Below are 21,137 nucleotides of genomic sequence, written 5' to 3'. Positions count from 1 at the left end.
CTTCTTTAACCTGTCTCCTCCCCTTTATCTACACTGATTGAAGTGGATTTAACAGGTGACATCAATAAGGGATCATAGCTTTCACCAGGATTCACCTGGTCAGTCTATGTCATGGATATAGCATGTTCCTAATGTTTTGAAGAATATCTTATAAATGCTTAATGAGCTTAGTTCAACCGTCTAACACCATCAGAACCCAAAACCCCAAAACTTGTGTTATAGTTCTGTCATTCTCATTGAAAGCAAGTCTAAGTAGCATTCTATGTGCGTTATTTCTATGCTTCCCGTTCTTAAGTTTTTGCCTGTTTTACTTTACACCAGCTTCAAACAGCTGAAAATACAATATTGTTGGTTATGGAAAATATATTTCACCGCGGTTTAGATGGTACAATGATTTTCTATACTATACTTGCTTGTTTTGCAACATAAACTGAAATGAACTATTAGAATTTTAGCAACTATGAAATTGCTGAGTGATTTCTGCACAGTGCATCTTTTATGGAATCTATTGAACTGAGGGAGGACAGGACTGAAACAAGTTCCTGCGTGGTGGAATTTAGTATGTAGGTCATGAATGATCCAAGTAATTTGCTTTCAATGGCAGTTTAAAATGATCTTCCTTTGAGATAACTTAACAGGGTTGGATATCTGAATTCAGCCTGGTCTCATAGACTAGATGTAACATAGTAAACATACATCTGGGACACTCAAATTAGTACGATATGTTATGTTTGGTTACATAAGACAGGTTACTTAAGGCAAAAATGAAAGGAGGGTGGGTGTCTATATTACGTGAACATCTAGCAATCCAAATTTGATCACGGACAACTTTATAATTTTAGCTAATTAGCAACTTTTCACCTAGTTACTACTTTTTAGCTACTTTGCAACTACTTAGCATGTTAGCTAACCCTTCCCGTAACCCTAACCTTAACCCTTTTAGCTAACCCATGTCCTAACCCTAACCTCTACCCTAGCTAACGTTAGTGACAACAAAGTAGAATTCGTAACATATAAGTTTAGCAAATTCGTAATATATCATACGAATTGTAATTTGTAACATAGTGTACAAAATGGATGGACATCCACAAATGAATACCTACCATATGAACCATAATAAATCATACTAAATGGAGTGTCCTGGATTCACGTACAGAATAATACAAAATGCTTAGTCTAGGTTGCTGAATTTGCATGCCTTATACACTTTTTCATCTTTTCGTTCTCCAAAGCCATCACTTTTGTGTAGTTGAGCTTTAACCACAGCCAAAATACAAAACGATATGTATTCTATTGTTGATAAAACTATTGACTTCATTGTAGCTCCTTAATTGAGTTGGGGGGTTCTATTAAGATACTTAGACATGACAGATCTTTGAATGAAACTATGGGAAGCACTTTATCCCATCTTCCAAAACATCCCAAAATAGAATAGAACATTGAGAGTTTTATGGGGTGACAATACAGCTATATACTAACTTTCAGATATGGTTCCCTAAATGACGGACAATAGCCTGGCAAAAGTGATTCCATTTCCAGTTGTGAGTGACCTTTACAGCTGGGGACACAGCTGTTTTATAACGGCGGGGAGGCTTTAAACTATTACAAAAGCCAAAGAAGTAGCTGTTCTCCTACCAGTACATAATGAATCATGACAAAGGGATGATCAAACCCAGCTGATGTTCCCACAGTACTGTCATGTGAGCTAAATAGGGCCAGTATTGATGTCATGTGAGCAGTGTTTACATTGTGTGTACGGGTGGTATACTAACCATCACAACAATATAAATTGAAATGTTGCAAAATAACTGTGGAAAGCAACACATGTCCGCATCTTGTCCCCATCACCTCCAATACTTACCATAACTCAAGCCACTCATTGGCTGACTGGACATGGTGCACAGATTTAAGGTGCAGTTGTTCACGGTCACAGAGAGAATATTACCGATTTCAATTGACGTGTGACTTTTCTCCCCCATAAACTTTACAGCTAGAAAAAATACGTAGAAGGAATCCACCTGATTTTCATTTGCATCAACACCATGCCCATCAACAAGGAAGGAAGGGACTCAGGCAAATACAGATGCTGGTAGTGATAGTTCAGCCAGTCGAGAGATAAAGGGCCAATGCCCTTTGTATAACTCTTAAGGCAACAGGCAATGAAGAAGAACAATGAGTGTGATGACAGCAAGAAACTACGCATAGTAATCACATTGAACAGGTTGAGCAAACCTAAACATCACCCCAGACGACTAATTATTTATTACCTGAATGAGTAGAAGCCTAAGGACACTCAAAGGACATGGTATTCATGGTACTTCTCCTGTCTCATTCATATTTTAATGGAGTGTAACCTGATTGAATAAACTAAATGTGCTGGAAGGTATCAGTGTGGTATTTTGGAAATGCAGGACTCAAAAATGTCAGTCAGGGATCATGCAGTTCATTAAAGGTTTAATTTCCAGCATTTTATTTCAATGGCCCTTGTAATGCAGCAGGGGACTACCTGGTGATATTACAAATGCTCTAAATGTAATTGTTCACTCCTTTCATCTCATTGATATACACGTTTAAACATTTATTTAATATGATGAGCCTTCAGAGTGAACATTCCACAGTGAGGTCCACTCAATTATCTGCTCTTAGAGTTTCAGCACATTTTAATAATCGCCAATGGCTGTACATTACAGTTCAATTACTGTTATCAAACGAACACTAAAAGGGAGAAGAGAAGGTCATCTTCAAAGCTTGGCTACATAAACAGAGCAAATTAGTTAAATACATTTCAAGTGGAGACAGCAGTCGAGAGGGATGTTGCGTTCTGGATAAATCTATTCAAAAACCCCCTCAACAGACTGTTGCTGTCTCTACGGTGTGGAGCACTGGCATGCTTCAATATTTCCCAGTTCAACATCACTATGGAAATGTATAAAATGATGAACAATGACCTAAATACTTTAATTGATGTGTTTTAATAACAGGGAAATGAGTCCTTCATTTAAGTACACATCGATAAATGAAATGAACAATTTAGAAATATTAGAAACACAAAATTCACTCAGAAAATTCTGCATATTTGAGGATGGACCGATCTACTGCTCAGTCAAAGATAAGAGCATACAGAAGTACAAGTTTCGTGAAGGGAAGGGCTTTCAACTAAAGTGACATTACTTCTCTATGGGCGGTTTCCTGGACACAGATTAAGCCTAGTCCCCAACTAAAAAGAATGCACAATGGCTAATCTCCATTAAAATAGCTTTTTAGTCTAGGACTAGGCTAAACCTATGTCCAAGAAACTAACCGTATATGTCCCCTTCTTGTTGAACAAAAGTCCTCCTCTTGCTTGGACAGTTTTGTTTACTAAAGCAGACAGTATCAGTATATACAAACAGGTCACCAACCATCAATCAATTTACACATTTTATTTAAATTGTGTTGATGCAGAAATGAGTCCTTTCACCCGAGAAAATAAGACAAATAGATACTGTATTGAAAACACAGTAAAGGGCAGATCAATGTCGCCTGAAAATAGAGGATTATATCTACTGTCTACTTGAAGCATTGGGCTACTTACTGTACGTAAAATTGATGAAAGATTTGGTATTTTTTGAACTGCAAAACGAGTACGTTCCCAAAACGTGCATGCATACAAAAGGAGATATGTGTGTTACACAAAAGTGTTATCAAACTAAGGTGAACAGGTTGTTTGTGTAAACTAATATAAGGAGTATATTAGCAGGTGATAAATGCACTGTTTTAACACAGGCTCAGGAAGTCTTTAATGAGCAACTCACTAGTTATGGACAGACATGTTGGAAGCTCCACAGCAGGAGTCCAATATGGAGACACAGATGTCATTGTTGTTTACGTTATGTTGGGACAGAATTGCTTTCTTCAGACGGATACAGCTGGGGTTGCTGTAGATTATAGGGTAACGGTCTCAGTTCTTCTGGGCCAGATCAGCGATATAGTGATACAGTGACGCCGGGGGACAATGGGTCTCATTCTTTGCCAGTGGTAAGCAACTTCAGGGCCTTCTGCAGATTCTGCACCGCCGTGCCCACGTCTTCATACTGCAGGGCACTGTCGGCGTACTTGCAGTACTTCTGAGCTCTGGTGTAGTCCTCTGGCGTGAGGCGCACGTCACCTGCCGAGACAAAGAATAAGGAGTTCCTTTGAGACAAGTGTAATTATTGAAAACAAAAGTTACATTCTATAATGTGATCTCTTAATTAAGAGAGATTGTGTGTGAGTAACACACCCCGCTCCTATTTTACTCCCTCACTGACCCGCCCTATTAGGTCATAAATTGCCTGAGGCAGACCAGCCTGAAACAGCTCTCCGATTTCTCCCTTAACTCAAAACGTATTTCACAAATCCAACCACACTCTGCAATATCACCAGAATTTGAGACACTGGCCATGAGTCCCATGACCATTTTTACAATATAAGACACTATTTAAAACTCTTAAAGAACCATGTCGGTCTAGACACATATGCTAAGCATTTTCAATTTCTTCAGAATTCAAAATGGTTTAAAGCACATTTGTGGTAACATGAACATAAACATTGAATGGTGTGTTTCAAAATGATAGGTTTCTTGTGTATATGTTAAGTAATGTTAATGGCTATTTATCGGTATGGACAATGACTAAGAACATGTGGTTTTGCAACTTGTTAAAAACTAGAGGGAGGAAAAACTGAGGTGAAAAATAACATGATTCAGGATAATTGCTTACCCGTTCACTCCGCTACAGTGAGTGATATACTAAAATATGATGATCATGGACCAAATTTCCTCAATCTTGCATTGTCTACCGGTGACTGTCCCATTTACAAAAAAAATTAAATAAACATTACGGGCAAAAAGTATTCATGTATTAGCCACATGGCAAGGGATACATTTGTGGCTTGCCACAAGAAGCTCCCATTTACCACCAGGCATTTAAATGATAGGGTTAGGCTGATGTTGGGTAGATTCTGAACACTTGTGTTAAATCAAGGCAGTGGGCATTAAGGTAATTTTATAACCTTGGCCCTTCAGAATATACCACTATGCAAATGATGTTCCATCTGAGGAAAGATTTGCACAGCTCTGAGGGTGGTTACTCTATTTAATATTTGGGGGCAGGTTAAATGGTCTGGTCAAAGACCATCATTGCACTCTCAACTGTTTTCAAAACATCGCCTAAAGCCTCCTCAAATAGAGAAACAGAATGTCAATATTCTAACGTTTATCTGTTTCTTCTTATTTTGCTTGGCTTTGAAGGTCATAAAATAAAGTGATACTTCAGGAATTTGGCAATGAGGCCCTTTATTTACATCCCTAGAGTCAGATTAACTCGTGGATACCATATTTATGTTTCTGTGTCCAATATAAAAGGAAGTTAGAGGTAGTTTCGCGAGCCAATACTAACTAGTATTAGCACAATGACTGGAAGTCTATGGGTATCTGCTAGCATGCCAGTCATTGCGCTAACGCTAGTTAGTAATTGCGCTAGTGCTAGGAATAGATCAGGCCAAATCACAGGTGTACAGCATTGTGTAAATATTATACTGTACACTTTTATTCTATAAACTTCCAGCAGATAATTTTTTGCCTCAGTGTATTTGGTAATGTTATGTAAATAAGGTATGCGGTTTTTATTTTTAATACATTTGCAAAAAATTCTAAAAAACGTTGATCTTTGTCATTATGGGGTATTGTGTGTAGATTGATGAGGAAAAACATTAATTTGATCCATTTTAGAATAAGGATGTAACGTAACAAAATGTTGAAAAAGTCAAGGGGTCTGAATACTTTCCGAATGCACCGTACGTCCTGTGTAACACTATCACACTGGCTCTGTAATTATCACCTCTCATGCCAACCAAACACTGTGTTTTCTGCTCTCTATTCATTAACATTTATTAAGGCTGCATTGTCATGACACTGCAATTGGTAATGTAGTCATTTTCTTTTCATCAGCCAGTGATTATTTGGGTTTTGTCTGTGGTCATATTTTTCCCACCAGTGCTGGAAACCAAGAGCCCGAAGTCTGTTTTCCATAAAGCATTTTATGAGGAGACCTGCCGTGTGCCAGTCTTTCTCCACCCCTCACGCCCCCCCACCCTTCATCTCCTCACAGCCAGGAGGTGGTGGTTTTGGGGTGTGGGTGAGGTGAGTTGAGCCCCAGGGTGCCTGGTGAAGGGAAGGGGGTACTATGCGGTCCCTGTCCTGTTCTCACTCCTTACCTTCCTGCTCTTACTCCTTACCTTCCTGAGTGGCACTCTGCAGTGAGGGGTCGACCGCTGGAATGCTTCGGGGAACAGGCACTGGTTGAATGGCTTCTCCTGCTAACACAGGGGAACAGGGCAGAGTTAGTCCAGTCCACCTCTCTAGTCCACCCAGAACCTCTAGAGTCCAGGAAAAACAGCACAGGGCACTTTCAACTTCTGCTACGCCCCAACCAAGAAATGTGTTGGCTAACGCTGGGATATGACTTTATGATGTATAAAGACAAGTGGTTTGAATGCACTTGGAGACCAGTCCTCAGTCCATTCACTCCAGCCAAACGGATGATTGACTGCAGATCTATGATGAAAACAAGGTCACATTTGATGATCATAACCTGGAACAATGTTCATTTTTCTCCTCACAGCCAATGTATAGACTCCTGAAACAGGTTCCAGCTACATTGGTCCAAAAAAACAAGGAAAGTCCTGGGGGAAATCTGTGCAGCTATATTTCATGTGTTTGTATTGCAGGATCTGGAGTTTGCAGCGTGGCGTTCCGCCCCCGATTCAATTAGCGCCTGAACACCTCTGGGGTCACTGGGTGGAGACCAGTCATTTCCTCTGTGCCTGGGAGCCAGTGGGCTAATCACAGAGGACACAGGCAGGCCCTGGGCCTCCGGGGGAAAGCACCCTATCAGGGCTTCAGAATGGACCCTGCTCTCACTGACCCCCTGCCTTCACCCCTGGCTCTGCTCTGGCTCTGATCTTTAAAAAGGTAGAGCGAGAGAGTGATAGCAGGGAAAACAGGAAGACACGCAGGGTAAAGTCAGCAAGGCCAAGACCAGGACAGACCTCTGCCGCCCACGGCCTGCCAAGACTGAGTCAATAAAGGAAACTATGATAAATCTCAACTGTCCATATTACATCCACAACCTATGTTGATGTCCTTTATCATCAACAGCAACCTTAATGAGCCTGTGGCATATTAATAACAACCACTAGAGAATGAATAAACAAACATATCTCGTTGGTCTTTGTCTGGTGGGGCCGTTACAAATGACTGAGTGTTGGCTGCTTTGTGTGAGGCAACTGTCCCCTGGGTGATATGGGACACAACAAGTCAGCCGCAAAGAAAGCAGTCATTAGGGTTCATTACACAATCCTGTCTCTCCGCTCACAAAAGACCTGCCAAGGAAAAATGCCAAAATATACAAGACGGGTATAATGGCAAAGTGTATCCCATAGGCTTGAGCAGAGCTGTACTCAAGTTATGCCAGGGGGAACACCACTCTCTTATACATCAGGAGAAGTTTGCGAAAAATGGTCAGATGAATAATTAGCCTAGTCAAACTAAGCAGGCAAATAATTAGTCAAGTCTATGTAGTTTTCATCATGACCATTCTGTCTCTCTGCTAGAGCTGATCATGCTTGTAATCACAAAGAAAGACTGCACTGATCCATCTAAAGATATGAATAGCTCATGAGTAGCAATCTAAAGGCTCTGATGAGTGTTGTGGATGACAGGGTGGTGTGTAGAGCTACTATACTGTACCTGCAGGTGGAGGGAGCTCTGCAGGTGTGTTGGCTGGGCAATGGGCTCCAGGGGGGATGTGGATATTGTTGTAGTTGGTGGGGGGGTAGGGGAGACCGCCCATGGACCCAGGCCCCTGGTTTGGATCCCCGAAGCCGGGCTGGGAATGAGGTGGAGACTGGGGCTGAGCAGACTGGGAGGAGGGTCCCCCTCCACCCTCAGCACCATACTCCTCCTCTGGAGAGACGAGGAGGGAGAAAAGAAGGGAGGAATTTAAGATACAGTTAAAGTTGGAAGTTTACATACACTTAGATTGGAGTCATTAAAACTCGTTTATCAACCATTCCACAAATTTCTTGTTAACAAACTATAGTTTTGGCAAGTCGGTTAGGACATCTACTTTGTGCATGACACAAGTAATTTTTCCAACAATTGTTTACAGACAGATTATTTCACTTATAATTCACTGCATCCCAATTCCAGTGGGTCAGAAGTTTATATGCACTAAGTTGACTGTGCCTTTAAACAGCTTGGAAAATTCCAGAAAATGATGTCATGGCTTTAGAAGTTTCTGATAGGCTAATTGACATCATTTGAGTCAATTGGAGGTGTACCTGTGGATGTATTTATAGGCCTAACTCCAAACACAGTGCCTCTTTGCTTGACATCATGGGAAAATCAAAAGAAATCAGCCAAGACCAAGAAAATTGTAAACCTCCACAAGTCTGGTTCATCCTTGGGAGCAATTTCCAAATGCCTGAAGGTACCACGTCGATCTGTACAAACAATAGTACGCAAGTATAAACACCATGGGACCACGCAGCCGTCATACCGCTCAGGAAGGAGACGCGTTCTGTCTCCTAGAGATGAACGTACTTTGGTGTGAAAAGTGCAAATCAATCCCAGAACAACAGCAAAGGACCTTGTGAAGATGCTGGAGGAAACAGGTACAAAAGTATCTATGTCCACAGTAAAATGAGTCTTACATCGACATAACTTGAAAGGCCACTCGGCAAGGAAGAAGCCACTGCTCCAAAACCGCCATAAAAATGCCAGACTACGGTTTGCAACTGCACACGCAACTGCACTTTTTGGAGAAATGTCCTCTGGTCTGATGAAACAAAAATAGAACTGTTTGGTCATAATGACCATCGTTATGTTTGGAGGAAAAAGGGGGAGGCATGCAAGCCAAAGAACACCATCCCAACCGTGAAGCACGGTGGTGGCAGCATCATGTTGTGGGGGTGCTTTTCTGCAGGAGGGACTGGTGCACTTCACAAAATAGATGGCTTCATGAGGAAGGAAAATGATGTGGATATATTGAAGCAACATCTCAAGACATCAGTCAGGAAGTTAAAGCTTGGTCGCAAATGGGTCTTCCAAATGGACAATGACACCAAGCATACTTCCAAAGTTGTGGCAAAATGGCTTAAGGACAACAAAGTCAAGGTATTGGAGTGGCCATCACAAAGCCCTGACCTCAATCCTATAGAACATTTGTGGGCAGAACTGAAAAGGCGTGTGTGAGCAAGGAGGCCTACAAACCTGACTCAGTTACACCAGCTCTGTCAGGAGGAATGGGCCAAAATTCCCTCAACTTATTGTAGGAAGATTGTGGAAGGCTTCCCGAAACGTTTGACCCAAGTTAAACAATTTAAAGGCAATGCTACCAAATACTAATTGAGTGTATTTAAACTTCTGACCCACTGGGAATGTGATGAAAGAAACAAAAGCTGAAATAAATCATTCTCTCTACTATTATTCTGACATTTCACGATATTGAAATAAGTGGCGATCCTAATTGACCTAAGACAGGGAATTTTTACAAGGATTAACTGCCAGGAATGGTGAAAAACTGAGTTTAAATGTATTTGGCTAAGGTGTATGCAAACTTCCGACTTCAACTGTATGTAGTTTGCAGTCCCTCAGACCTCAGTCATGGAGCTCATATTGTTTGCACACAGATTTATACTAAACTTTTCACGTTGACAATGGACAACTGGCCTGCCCCCATATCACGTCAGTTATCATCTGATAAGGCTGAACTTACGCAAGACTGAATGTTAAGTACTGATATGAGGTATAAATCTATAAACAACCCAATAAAATATATTACGGCAGATGAAGTCAGAGGACAACATGCAGATATACTGCCCACTGAGTTACATCATTTCCTTGCTGTGGCAACAATATTAGAGGCTGACTCAAGATTGTAGGGTACAACAATAACTCAACCAAATAGGTCACAAACACTTTTTCATCAAAGCACAACAGGATGCTACACTTTATCTTGGTAAATCCCTTTCAAAAACATTTCCCACATTTTTTTTCTTCTCCAATCACGTGGATTTTACTTCTGAAGCTTCAATTCGCAATATGCTTCAATCTAATCCGAAGACCATGATTGGTTCATTTGTCACTGTGGAAACCGTGGCGTGGGTATGCTTCAAGATGAAACTACGTGCACCACCAGGTCCCAGACCAGCCATCCCCTCCTCATGCCGTCTTGTGCAAACAGGAGGAATGAGTCACCAAGGAGGCCCTTTTTTCCTTCATGCAACCAGTGATGCAAAGGAACGTTATAGGAAACCTTACAGCCATGGAAGTGGATCTGAGCTTCCAACACACAAGGACAGCTTCTTGGCATGGATTGGCTGAGATGAATTAGAGATGGCCACTTTGGGGCAATGTGCCAAGTGCCGACATACTGCTCAAACGGAACGATGTGAACACTAAGTTGTGGAGAAACATACCAGGCATTGAGCCTAAGTTTTCTTATGCAAAGATGAAACCTAAGATTGAAAGAGAAGTACTTGAGTAATGACAACATATAAAAGACTAAACATATTTGACTTTAAAAGACTATTCAGACAAAAACAAGACTTCAAAAAGTGTCAAGTGTTTTGTGTGTACTGAACTTCAATGGGCTTAACAGGAAAAGGTTATCTACTCAGTCTTTAAGCTGCGATATATACCATATGTTTCTAAAGCACACTGAGCCAAATCCCAGAAGAACAAGCTTAAATCCTGTAATGCAGAGAGAAAAAAAGTAGGAAATTCCATTTCATGGGTATGGCGCCTGTTTGTTAGACTCATTAAAAGTAATACTACGCTCAAAACATATTTTGGAGTGACCAGATTTAATTTAAAGAAAATATTAACCCCAAACTTATTTTCTGAGATTAAAAATCATACATTGTATGTGCCTACATGTGCTATATTTGACACCACTTTGGACATAGATCCCTAACCTCCATAAAATGACATTATGAAAAACAGACCTCAACACATTTTCATAGATGTTTCTGTGTCAGTCTTAAAACCATTTCCTCTGCCAATATTAGTGTTTCTCTAGCATATTGTCCCGTTTTCCCCCAGACTCAAGGTGAAATTATATGGCTGGAGGAGGCTAACACAAATAAACCGTCTAGGTTTATGTGACAACGTCGGCATTTGTCGTGGTGCGAAAGGCCGTTAGTCTACGGGAAGACCCAGAGGATTGAGGGGCTAATTGGAGGGAGTAGGCCACATGAGGATGGGGAGGCCTGGTCCCAGAACATCTCTCTGAGATATGGAGAACTATGGAGCTGTGTAACAGGAACCGGGTATTTTCCCTGCAGACACTCTCCCTGCTCTGCTCTGGTCACTCACAGCCCAGCTCTGCACAGCCTCAGCCTCACACACTGAGCAGCATTGTATCCTACTTACTTATACAGAGGGGGATCTTGATTGCTCCGAGATAAACCCCCCCCTACCTCGCTCCTCTCTTTGGATCAGATGAAACTCCCATGATTAGAGCCACGTGAGAGACAGACAGTAAAGAGAAAGTCTCACATTATGTCTGAATCAGTGAAAGGAGCAGAGACAGGAGCTGTAGTTGAGCGTTTCGCCAATGGCCCACTTAATCTTGATTTGTGCCAATAACAGTTGGGAGTGATGGGCGTTTTAAATGGGTGTTGACAGCGACTCTAGCACAAGGGCTTGGTTCAGTCGGACCCAATAAATGGCCAGCAGGGTGAAAGAATGCACAGGGATAATGAGTGACAGAGACTGTGAAGAAGGGATCGTAAACAGATGGAAAGATTTTATCGAATGCAAGTCTCAAGGCTCAGAATGCTGCCTTGTGCATAGGACAGACAATCCCAAAGATTGAAAGGATATGCATTAAATTCAGTCCTACAGTCACAGCCCAGTGAAACACTGCATAAAAACGTTCCTCCTCGTAATGACACTCCGAAATTATATATATTTTAAACCAATAATAAGATTCAAACAAAGTAGCCGCAAGGCAATTTTTGTGCTGCTTCTTATCAGAGTTGAGCTGGTGACAGTCTTCTACTTGGCCAAAAGGACAACTCTCAAACATGGCAGATGATGGATAATGTAATTGATTGGCGACTGCAGAGGTACTGAATGTTCTGAAAGAGTCCCTAATCCTAATGATAGACTGAAAAAGACACTTCAGCACATTACTGATGCCCTGTGAGAAAACGTTGACTGTATTTGTAGCTTGTGAAGTTGAATTGGAGTCAAACACTACTTTCCATGCTTTGCCCTCAACACATGGCTTATTTGAGATGTGACCTTATTTTTCGCGAAATGTTAAGGAATCAAATACGTCTGTACTAGTTTCCATCGTTTGGTGGCATGGCTACAAAACAAGCGTGCCTTCACTGACTGGACTGGACTTGTGGGCAACATGGCAAGCAGCTTGCACTTGTTTGTTCTGCCTCTGGCTCACTCTTCAATCGGGACAGGGTTCAGCACCACGGTTGAGGCTTGGGGAAAATATGCTAATCAACAAAGTTGCTTCCTATTGGCTCTCTGTCATTTCAACAGTGTTTTCCTCCATTCCGTTCCCCTTGCTAATCATCTCTTCCTCCTTGGAAGTGGAAAGTCAAGCAAATATGTATCTGAGACAATGCAGTCACTGTGGGCCCTAAACAAAGCAAGATTTATTCCCACACGTAGGTTTCAATAACCTACTAAACAGGTCAAATATAAGACAGTAAAACCAATAAAATGTCAAAATGGCTATGAATCTAAAATAAGCTAATAGAAAAATCTGAAAATCTATCCCATATCAAAATACAGTAAAACCAATCAAGAGTAAAAAGCCAAAAATCCCCAAATGAACACCCAAAGTACAGTCTCTGCTCATCATTGTAACACATCCTATTTTATTTTCCATTTACACTCTGTTTTCATGTAATAATGAGCAACGGGCCACCCTCTTCCTGAGTTGTTTGACAGACATGTGGAAACAGTGAGATGCAGTGATAAGATCCTGATGTGTGTGGACTGAGTTAGACTCAATACGAGGGAGAGGAGCGAGTATGATATCAGCTTTTTCTTGGCAATGTTACACATCAGTGGGAATAACCATGCATGATGTCACCACCTACAGAGGGAGGCCCACATTCAAAACAGGCGGGAGGGAGGGGAGGGACGTTACTCTCCCCACACAAAGAGCTGAACTACACCAGAAAGTAGGCTACGTCTAAAACTAGCCTTCAGACAGTCATACTGTAACTTCTATTCAATCGTGTGGCTAAAACAAGAGATGAAATAGGGGACAGACCAGCCGCATGTTGATTTAGAGACCCTGTCCCCATAGTTTCAGTCTGGGTGCGGGTTGGGTCGCAGTAGAGTGGAGGGCTCCAGAGATGACTTCATCGCTGACACGTGGTGCTCAGGTCAAACGTACAATATCACACCCAGCAGATGTTCAGAGAGGAGCACAGTGATCTAACCGTGCCATGCTCTGCTTCATATCACACTCTAACCGGTGGTTAGGAGGGTCCCCAGGCCCTGTCCACCACAGGCAACATCCGTACCGCCTGGCCGACCACTCAGTTCTAAGTCCGAGATGTAGTTACTTTGGGAGTCTTGGTCTCTAAAGGGTGTTTAAATGTACACTGACAGACACACATGGGCCCTCACACACAACCAACATAAGACTGACATATGTACCCCAATAATACACACTAATTTTAAGACTGTTCTTAACCAGTGGATGTCAGCCGCAACCTTCAATCCAAAGGTTTAGTAACATATACTTCTTACACCACAGCCACGGGGTAAAACGACCTACCCTGGGCCCTTCCTGCCCCTCTAAGGATAAGGGGTTGAAAAAAAATCATTAAACAAATATCAGCTCTCTCTCACACACACACAAAGCCACTGCGAGCCTCCGAGGCTGCACCCTCAGACTTGATAAGGCACACAATGACGGCCAACCTTTACTGACTGAAGCAGCACGTCACCCAGACGGAGGAAAGCGGGTCTAAAAGGCTCCTGAAGGAAAGGCCAGGAGAAGAGGTATTTTCTTAATGGGTCATAGTTTGTTTTGGTGGCTGTGCTGATAGAATATCAGTCCTTACCATATGTTTCCTCTTCATAGCCAGCAGGGCCAGCCTGTGGGGTTTCACCACTCTTCAGACAGTTGTGGATGTAAGTGGCCTTCCATCTCGCATACTTCCTGTGCTGGATGTTCTGAAAAAAGGGTAAGGAGAGAGGGAGGTGGTGGTGAATAACACAGAAATAATCAAGATAAGAGAAGTGAATTAAAAGCAATTAGATAAACAATGGAGACCGGAGAAAAGGGCTTATGATAGGACTGTTTTGATTATCCTTTGGTTTACGGTGGAGGGATGGGGACAAGGTGAAGAAATTGCTGTGGTTTCTAACACCCAGGTCACGAAATTCATTAGAAGTTCTATGGACCTCATTTGAAAGTTCCCTCCTTGGTAATCTTATCTGTGGATTAATTAACTGGAAATTCTTTGGAGGAGCTAGTGAAAAACTTCACTAAACTACAGATTCACTTTAGTCAACAAGTAAATCCAGGTAGTTTCTGATTTACCACAATTCATTAAATGACTATCAGTCACATGCACAGGGTCGCAGACGTAATTGCACGGTACAATGAAAACTAAAAGTCAAGTAATTTCTAAAGCAACTAACACTATCATAATTCTAATCTACCCCTGGAGATGACAATATACTAGACCTGAGGGAAGGTTTAGGACTGATGATAGCTACGATTTAACAGGCTCACATACAATCTGAGGAAGCTCTCTAGATCACCATCCACTAAAAGTTGTCCCTCCTCTCTCTGGTGCTGAAATGTCCCTTTTTTTGTAAGAAATCCAATCTCCCACAATGCATTGTGACATGCTTTGTATAAAAACGTATCTCCAGTAATCAGCGAGTGGGGGACTCTGAGGCGCCATTGTCTGGGTTAGTGTTACAGAGAGAGAAAGCTCCGTGTTAAAGCAGCCTGTCCAATGAGCTTTCTACAGAGGGAAAATGCCTGGCCCTTAGGGGGGAGAGAGCAGCCATTCAATGAAACATTGTCTGTCATCTGCCACAGTACATCTGCAGCCATGGAGACCCATGGAGATGCTTTAAAAAAGGTATCTGCTGTCTAGTTGTCTACTGTCCTGGACTGGAGAGGCTATACGTTATAGTCTTCACTATTTTCTCCCTCTTATTCTTTCCATGTCTTGGATTTTTTATGGTTTTGAGAGCAGCTGTGGACTGATGGAAGGATGAAAATGTGGATAGCCAGTTCATAATACTTCAGACTCATTCACACAGTGTAAATGTATTAATGTGCTGAAATAAAAAGGTAGATGTATTTACAATATAGTCTATAGGGCCTATAGGGTAGGATAAGTGTATTCTATATTGATGACTTACCTCCTCCGATAACTCGCCGAAAACTGACAGGACATCTAACAAAAGGCTAGATGTGTAGAAGGACTTAATCATATTCCTGCAAAGAAAGACAAATATATTTTTTAATAAATGTTAAAATTCATCACACTGTTGGATTCTTAATTAAGGCATACTGAGACCATTAAACTCAAGTGTTGAAAACCTGCCAGCCAATTGTGACAAATGTCTACAACAAGAAATGCTGCTTCACAGAACATGGATAATTCAATAATTCTCAAATAAACTCAGCAAAAAAAAGAAACGTCCCTTTTTTAGGATCCTGTCTTTCAAAGCTAATTCGTAAAAATCAAAATAACTTCACAGATCGTCATTGTAAAGGGTTTAAACACTGTTTCCCATGCTTCAATGAACCATAAACAATTAAGGAACATGCACCTGTGGAACGGTCGTTAAGACACAAACAGCTTACAGACGGTAGGCAATTAAGGTCACAGTTATGAAAACTTAGGACACTAAAGAGGCCTTTCTACTGACTCTGAAAAACACCAAAAGACATCTGCGTGAACGTGCCTTAGGCATGCTGCAAAGAGGCATGAGGACTGCAGATGTGTCCAGGGCAATACATTTCAATGTCCGTACTGTGAGACGCCTAAGACAGCACTACAGGGAGACAGGATGGACAGCTGACCGTCCTCACAGTGGCAGACCACGTCTAACACCTGCACAGGATCGGTACATACGAACATCACACCTGCGGGACAGGTACAAGATGGCAACAACTGTCCGAGTTACACCAGGAACGCACAATCCCTCCATCAGTGCTCAGACTGTCCGCAATAGGCTGAGAGAGGCTGGACTGAGGGCTTGTAGGCCTGTTGTAAGGCAGGTCCTCACCAGACATCACCGGAAACAACGTCGCCTATGGGCACAAACCCACCGTCGCTGGACCAGACAGGACTGGCAAAAAGTGCACTTCACTGACGAGTCGCGGTTTTGTCTCACCAGGGGTGATGGTCAGATTCGCGTTTATCGTCGAAGGAATGAGCGTTACACCGAGGCCTGTACTCTGGAGCGGGATCGATTTGGAGGTGGAGGGTCCGTCATGGTCTGGGGCGGTGCGTCACAGCATCATCGGACTGAGCTTGTTGTCATTGCAGGCAATCTCAACACTGTGCGTTACAGGGAAGACATCCTCCTCCCTCATGTGGTACCAATCCTGCAGGCTCATCCTGACATGACCCTCCAGCATGACAATGCCACCAGCCATACTGCTCGTTCTGTGCGTGATTTCCTGCAAGACAGGAATGTCAGTGTTCTGCCATGGCCAGCGAAGAGCCCAGATCTCAATCCCATTGAGCAAGTTTGGGACCTGTCGGATCGGAGGTTGAGGGCTAGGGCCATTCCCCCCAGAAATGTCCGGGAACTTGCAGGTGCCTTGGTGGAAGAGCGGGGTAACATCTCACAGCAAGAACTGGCAAATCTGGTGCAGTCCATGAGGAGGAGATGCACTGCAGTACTTAATGCAGCTGGTGGCCACACCAGATACTGACTGCTACTTTTGATTTTGACCCCCCTTTTGTTCAGGGACACATTATTCAATTTCTGTTCGTCACATGTCTGTGGAACTTGTTCAGTTTATGTGTCAGTTGTTGAATCACGTTATGTTCATATAAATATTTACACATGTTAAGTTTGCCGAAAATAAAACGCAGTTGACAGTGAGAGGACGTTTCTTTTTTTGCTGAGTTTACGTGGGTTTGTCTCTTATGTGGTTGCATGATAATTGGATCCAAGGATCCAAACAGGTCCAGAATGACTAAACTAACTGTCTTGGGATTCAAATAGCAAACTATTTGCCCTGATACAACATTAGTGATGACACTAAGAGAGAGGACTGTGGGTCTGGAGCTAGAGTTCAGAGAGGACACCACTTGTGGGCATTCAGTGTAGATCACACGAGCGGAACCAGGGAGGGTAAACATGTCATAAAATCCCACAGCTGGTTCCAGAAAGCATAAACGCAGGGATGTAAAAAACGCAGAAACATAGTGGCTTGCTTTCTGGGGGCTTCCAGTCCAGAGGTGTGTCATGTCAATGTAAGCCTTGTATTGGAGCCGTACAGAGCAGTGCAGAGCGGAAAGTAGACCAATATATTGAAAAGCTGAAGGAAGTTTCTTATTTCAGGGTTAGTTCCCATAAACATTCAACTCTGCACCTCCACACATGACATAACGTAACATTTATGGCTTGTTTATATAGGTCCAGTTTCTTGTAAATCAAGACTTTTTGTGTCGGAGTAGAATATTAATATAGCCTAATTCTCGTAATACCGACATGTATTTTCAAAGTTTTTCCCAAATGTGGTTCTACATATAACTGATGGCACCAGTTTCACTACAGACAGAAATTATGACAATCTATCCATCCATATACCCATCCATCTCCATCTACAGTGCATTTGGAAAGTATTCAGACCCCTTGACTTTTTCCACATTGTTACATTACAGCCTTATTTTAATATGTATTAATTTGGTTTCCCCCCCTCAATCTACACACAATACCTCATTATGACAAAGCAAAAACAGTAAAAAAAAAAAACAGGCAATATCACATTTACATAAGTATTCAGACCCTATACTCGGTACTTTGTTGAAGCACCTTTGGCAATGATTACAGCCTTGAGTATTCTTGGGTATGACGCTGAAAGCTTGGCACACCTGTATTTGGGGAGTTTCTCCCATTCTTCTCTGCAGATCCTCTCAAGCTCTTCCAGGTTGGATGGGGAGCGTTGCTGCACAGCTATTTTCAGGTCTCTCCAGAGATGTTCGATCGGGTTCAAGTCCAGGCTCTGGCTGGGCCACTCAAGGACATTCAAAGACTTATCCCGAAGCCACTCCTGCGTTGTCTTTGCTGTGTGCTTTGGGTCGTTGTCTTGTTGGAAGGTGAACCTTTACCCCAGTCAGGTCCTGAGCACTCTGGAGCACGTTTTCATCAAGTATCTCTCTGTTCCATTCATCTTTCCCTCAATCCTGACTAGTCTCCCAGTCACTACTGCTGAAAAACTTCCCCTCAACATGATGCTGCCACCACCATGCTTCACCATAGAGATGATGCCAGGTTTCCTCCAGAAGTGACACTTGGCATTCAGGCCAAAGAGTTCAATTTTGGTTTCATCAGACCAGAGAATCTTGTTTCTCATGGTCTTACAGAGTCCTTTAGGTGCCTTCCGTCTGGCCATTGTACCATAAAGACTGTTGGAAAGGCATTCCAAGTGACTACCTCATGAAGCTGGTTGAGAGAACACCAAGAGTGTGCAAAGCTGTTATCAAGGCAAAGGGTGGCTACTTTGAAGAACCTCAAAAATAAAATATATTTTGATTTGTTTAACACTTTTTTGGTTCCTACATGATTCCATGTGTTATTTCATAGTTTTTTTGTCTTAACTATTATTCTACAATGTAGAAAATAGTAAAAATAAAGAAAAACCCTGGAATGAGTAGATGTGTCCAAACTTTTGACTGGTACTGTGTGTGAGTGTGAGATATATATATATATATATATATATATATTGGCCTCAAGTGCATTCAATTATTAGACACTGGGTTCATTTAATGTCTTCAATTTCCTATAAAAAAAACGTGTGACCCTGAAACCAGGTATAACCAGTATATTTCTTCAATATACAGTGTAGAGCAGCCACTCACTCCCTCTCTGTCTGTGGCCATCATTAATCCAGGCTGACCACATTTCATCCATTCCCATTTAATGGACTGCTTCTCTAAAAACCAGTCCTGCACAGCGCCGTGGAAACCATCCTTATGTCTGGAACAATCACAGTAAATGCCTCCACACCGGCTCACCTAAACCTGAGGTTAATTAAGATTGGATTCATTGAGAGGACGATTCAAGGCCAGACCGCTACGTCTGCAGACCTAACTGAAGGTTGTGCAATGTTTTTGTGGGTTTGTTGTTCATCTCACTGTGGTGTTGTGGAAACAAGATGGTGAGACGAAAAGAAAAACTAAATGCATCTTGAAGAACAATTCATGGCTGCCAGTAAGACTACTAGCCTACGTTGACAAATGGAGACCCAGGCCTATTGCAGATTGTTCAACTCTCAGATGTGTTCGTCGTTGGCATTTGATGTCATGACGCAGAGGGTGGGTCGTGGGGAAGAGGAGGTAAATGTGAAAACAGAAAGAGCTGAAACACCATGGAGGTTCATTTACAGCACATTCCAGCCTATATTCTCAACACAAGTGTGCGCTTTCATGGCTTTTATCTGGCTGTTCAGCACATTGGACAGGAATTGGGTCTGCCTCGGGCTATTTACATGCATTATGTCAAAGGCTCTGGACAGAGATCCTCACAAGAGTTCGGACATATAAAGTTTAAACGTGAAAAATATTTCTAAGATGCGTACTTTGAGATTTTCTAAACGCACTTATTTGTTTAAATCACTTGCACTGCCCACTTTGAAGTCCCCAATGTACAGTCGTGGCCAAAAGTTTTGAGAATGACACAAATATTAACTTCCACAAAGTCTGCTGCCTCAGTTTGTATGACGGCAATTTGCATATACTCCAGAATGTTATGAAGAGTGATCAGATGAATTGCAATTAATTGCAAAGTCCCTCTTTGCCATGAAAATGAACTGAATCCCCCAAAAACATTTCCACTGCATTTCAGCCCTGCCACAAAAGGACCAGCTGACATCATGTCAGTGATTCTCTCGTTAACACAGGTGTGAGTGTTGATGAGGACAAGGCTGGAGATCACTCTGTCATGCTGATTGAGTTCGAATAACAGACTGGAAGCTTCAAAAGGAGGGTGGTGCTTGGAATCATTGTTCTTCCTCTGTCAACCATGGTTACCTACAAGGAAACACGTGCCGTCATCATTGCTTTGCACAAAAAGGGCTTCACAGGCAAGGATATTGCTGCCGGTAAGATTGCACCTAAATCAACCATTTATAGGATCATCAAGAACTTCAAGGAGAGCGGTTCAATTGTTGTAAAGAAGGCTTCTAAAGTTGATTCAGCTGCGGGATCAGGGCACCCCCAGTACAGAGCTTGCTCAGGAATGGCAGCAGGCAGGTGTGAGTGCATCTGCACGCACAGTGAGGCGAAGACTTTTGGAGGATGGCCTGATGTCAAGAACGGCAGCAAAGAAGCCATTTCTCTCCAGGAAAACATCAGGGACAGACTGATATTCTGCAAAAGATACAGGGATTGGACTGCTGAGGACTGGGATAAAGTCATTTTCTCTGATGAATCCCCTTTCCGATTGTTTGTGGCATCCAGAAAAAAGCTTGTCCGGAGAAGACAAGGTGAGCGCTACCACCAGTCCTGCGTCATGCCAACAGTAAAGCATCCTGAGACCATTCATGTGCGGGGTTGCTTCTCAGCCAAGGGAGTGGGCTCACTCACAATTTTGCCTAAGAACACAGCCATGAATAAAGAATGGTACCAACACATTCTCCGAGAGCAACTTCTCCCAACCATCCAGGAACAGTTTGGTGACAAACAATGCCTTCTCCAGCATGATGGAGCACCTTGCCATAAGGCAAAAGTGATAACTAAGTGGCTCGGGGAACAAAACATCGATATTTTGGGTCCATGGCCAGGAAACTCCCCAGACCTTAATCCCATTGAAAACTTGTGGCCAATCCTCAAGAGGCAGGTGGACAAACAAAAACCCACAAATT

General features: G+C 42.4%; 1 protein-coding gene across 2 annotated transcripts in view; it reads right to left on the bottom strand.

Annotated features, from left to right (window-relative positions):
• Positions 1-2,437: 2,437 nt before the first annotated feature.
• Positions 2,438-21,137, bottom strand: part of LOC120019742 (vacuolar protein sorting-associated protein VTA1 homolog) — a 46,897-nt gene continuing 28,197 nt past the window's right edge. Inside the window, exons 4-8 of one of the 2 annotated variants that reach the window (XM_038963167.1) lie at positions 15,452-15,527; positions 14,131-14,242; positions 7,769-7,984; positions 6,256-6,336; positions 2,438-4,147 (exon numbers count right to left, since the gene is read on the bottom strand). In XM_038963167.1, the coding sequence (XP_038819095.1) occupies positions 4,002-4,147; positions 6,256-6,336; positions 7,769-7,984; positions 14,131-14,242; positions 15,452-15,527 (631 nt within the window). In that variant the 3' untranslated portion in view covers positions 2,438-4,001. The remainder of the gene's footprint in view (positions 4,148-6,255; positions 6,337-7,768; positions 7,985-14,130; positions 14,243-15,451; positions 15,528-21,137) is intronic. The other variant, XM_038963168.1, reaches the window with a different exon arrangement.

The sequence above is a fragment of the Salvelinus namaycush genome, chromosome 24 (genome assembly GCF_016432855.1).
Source record: "Salvelinus namaycush isolate Seneca chromosome 24, SaNama_1.0, whole genome shotgun sequence".
NCBI lineage: Eukaryota > Metazoa > Chordata > Actinopteri > Salmoniformes > Salmonidae > Salvelinus > Salvelinus namaycush.
Note: the sequence above shows the minus strand (reverse complement) of the source record. Positions and strands in the feature narration are given on the sequence as shown.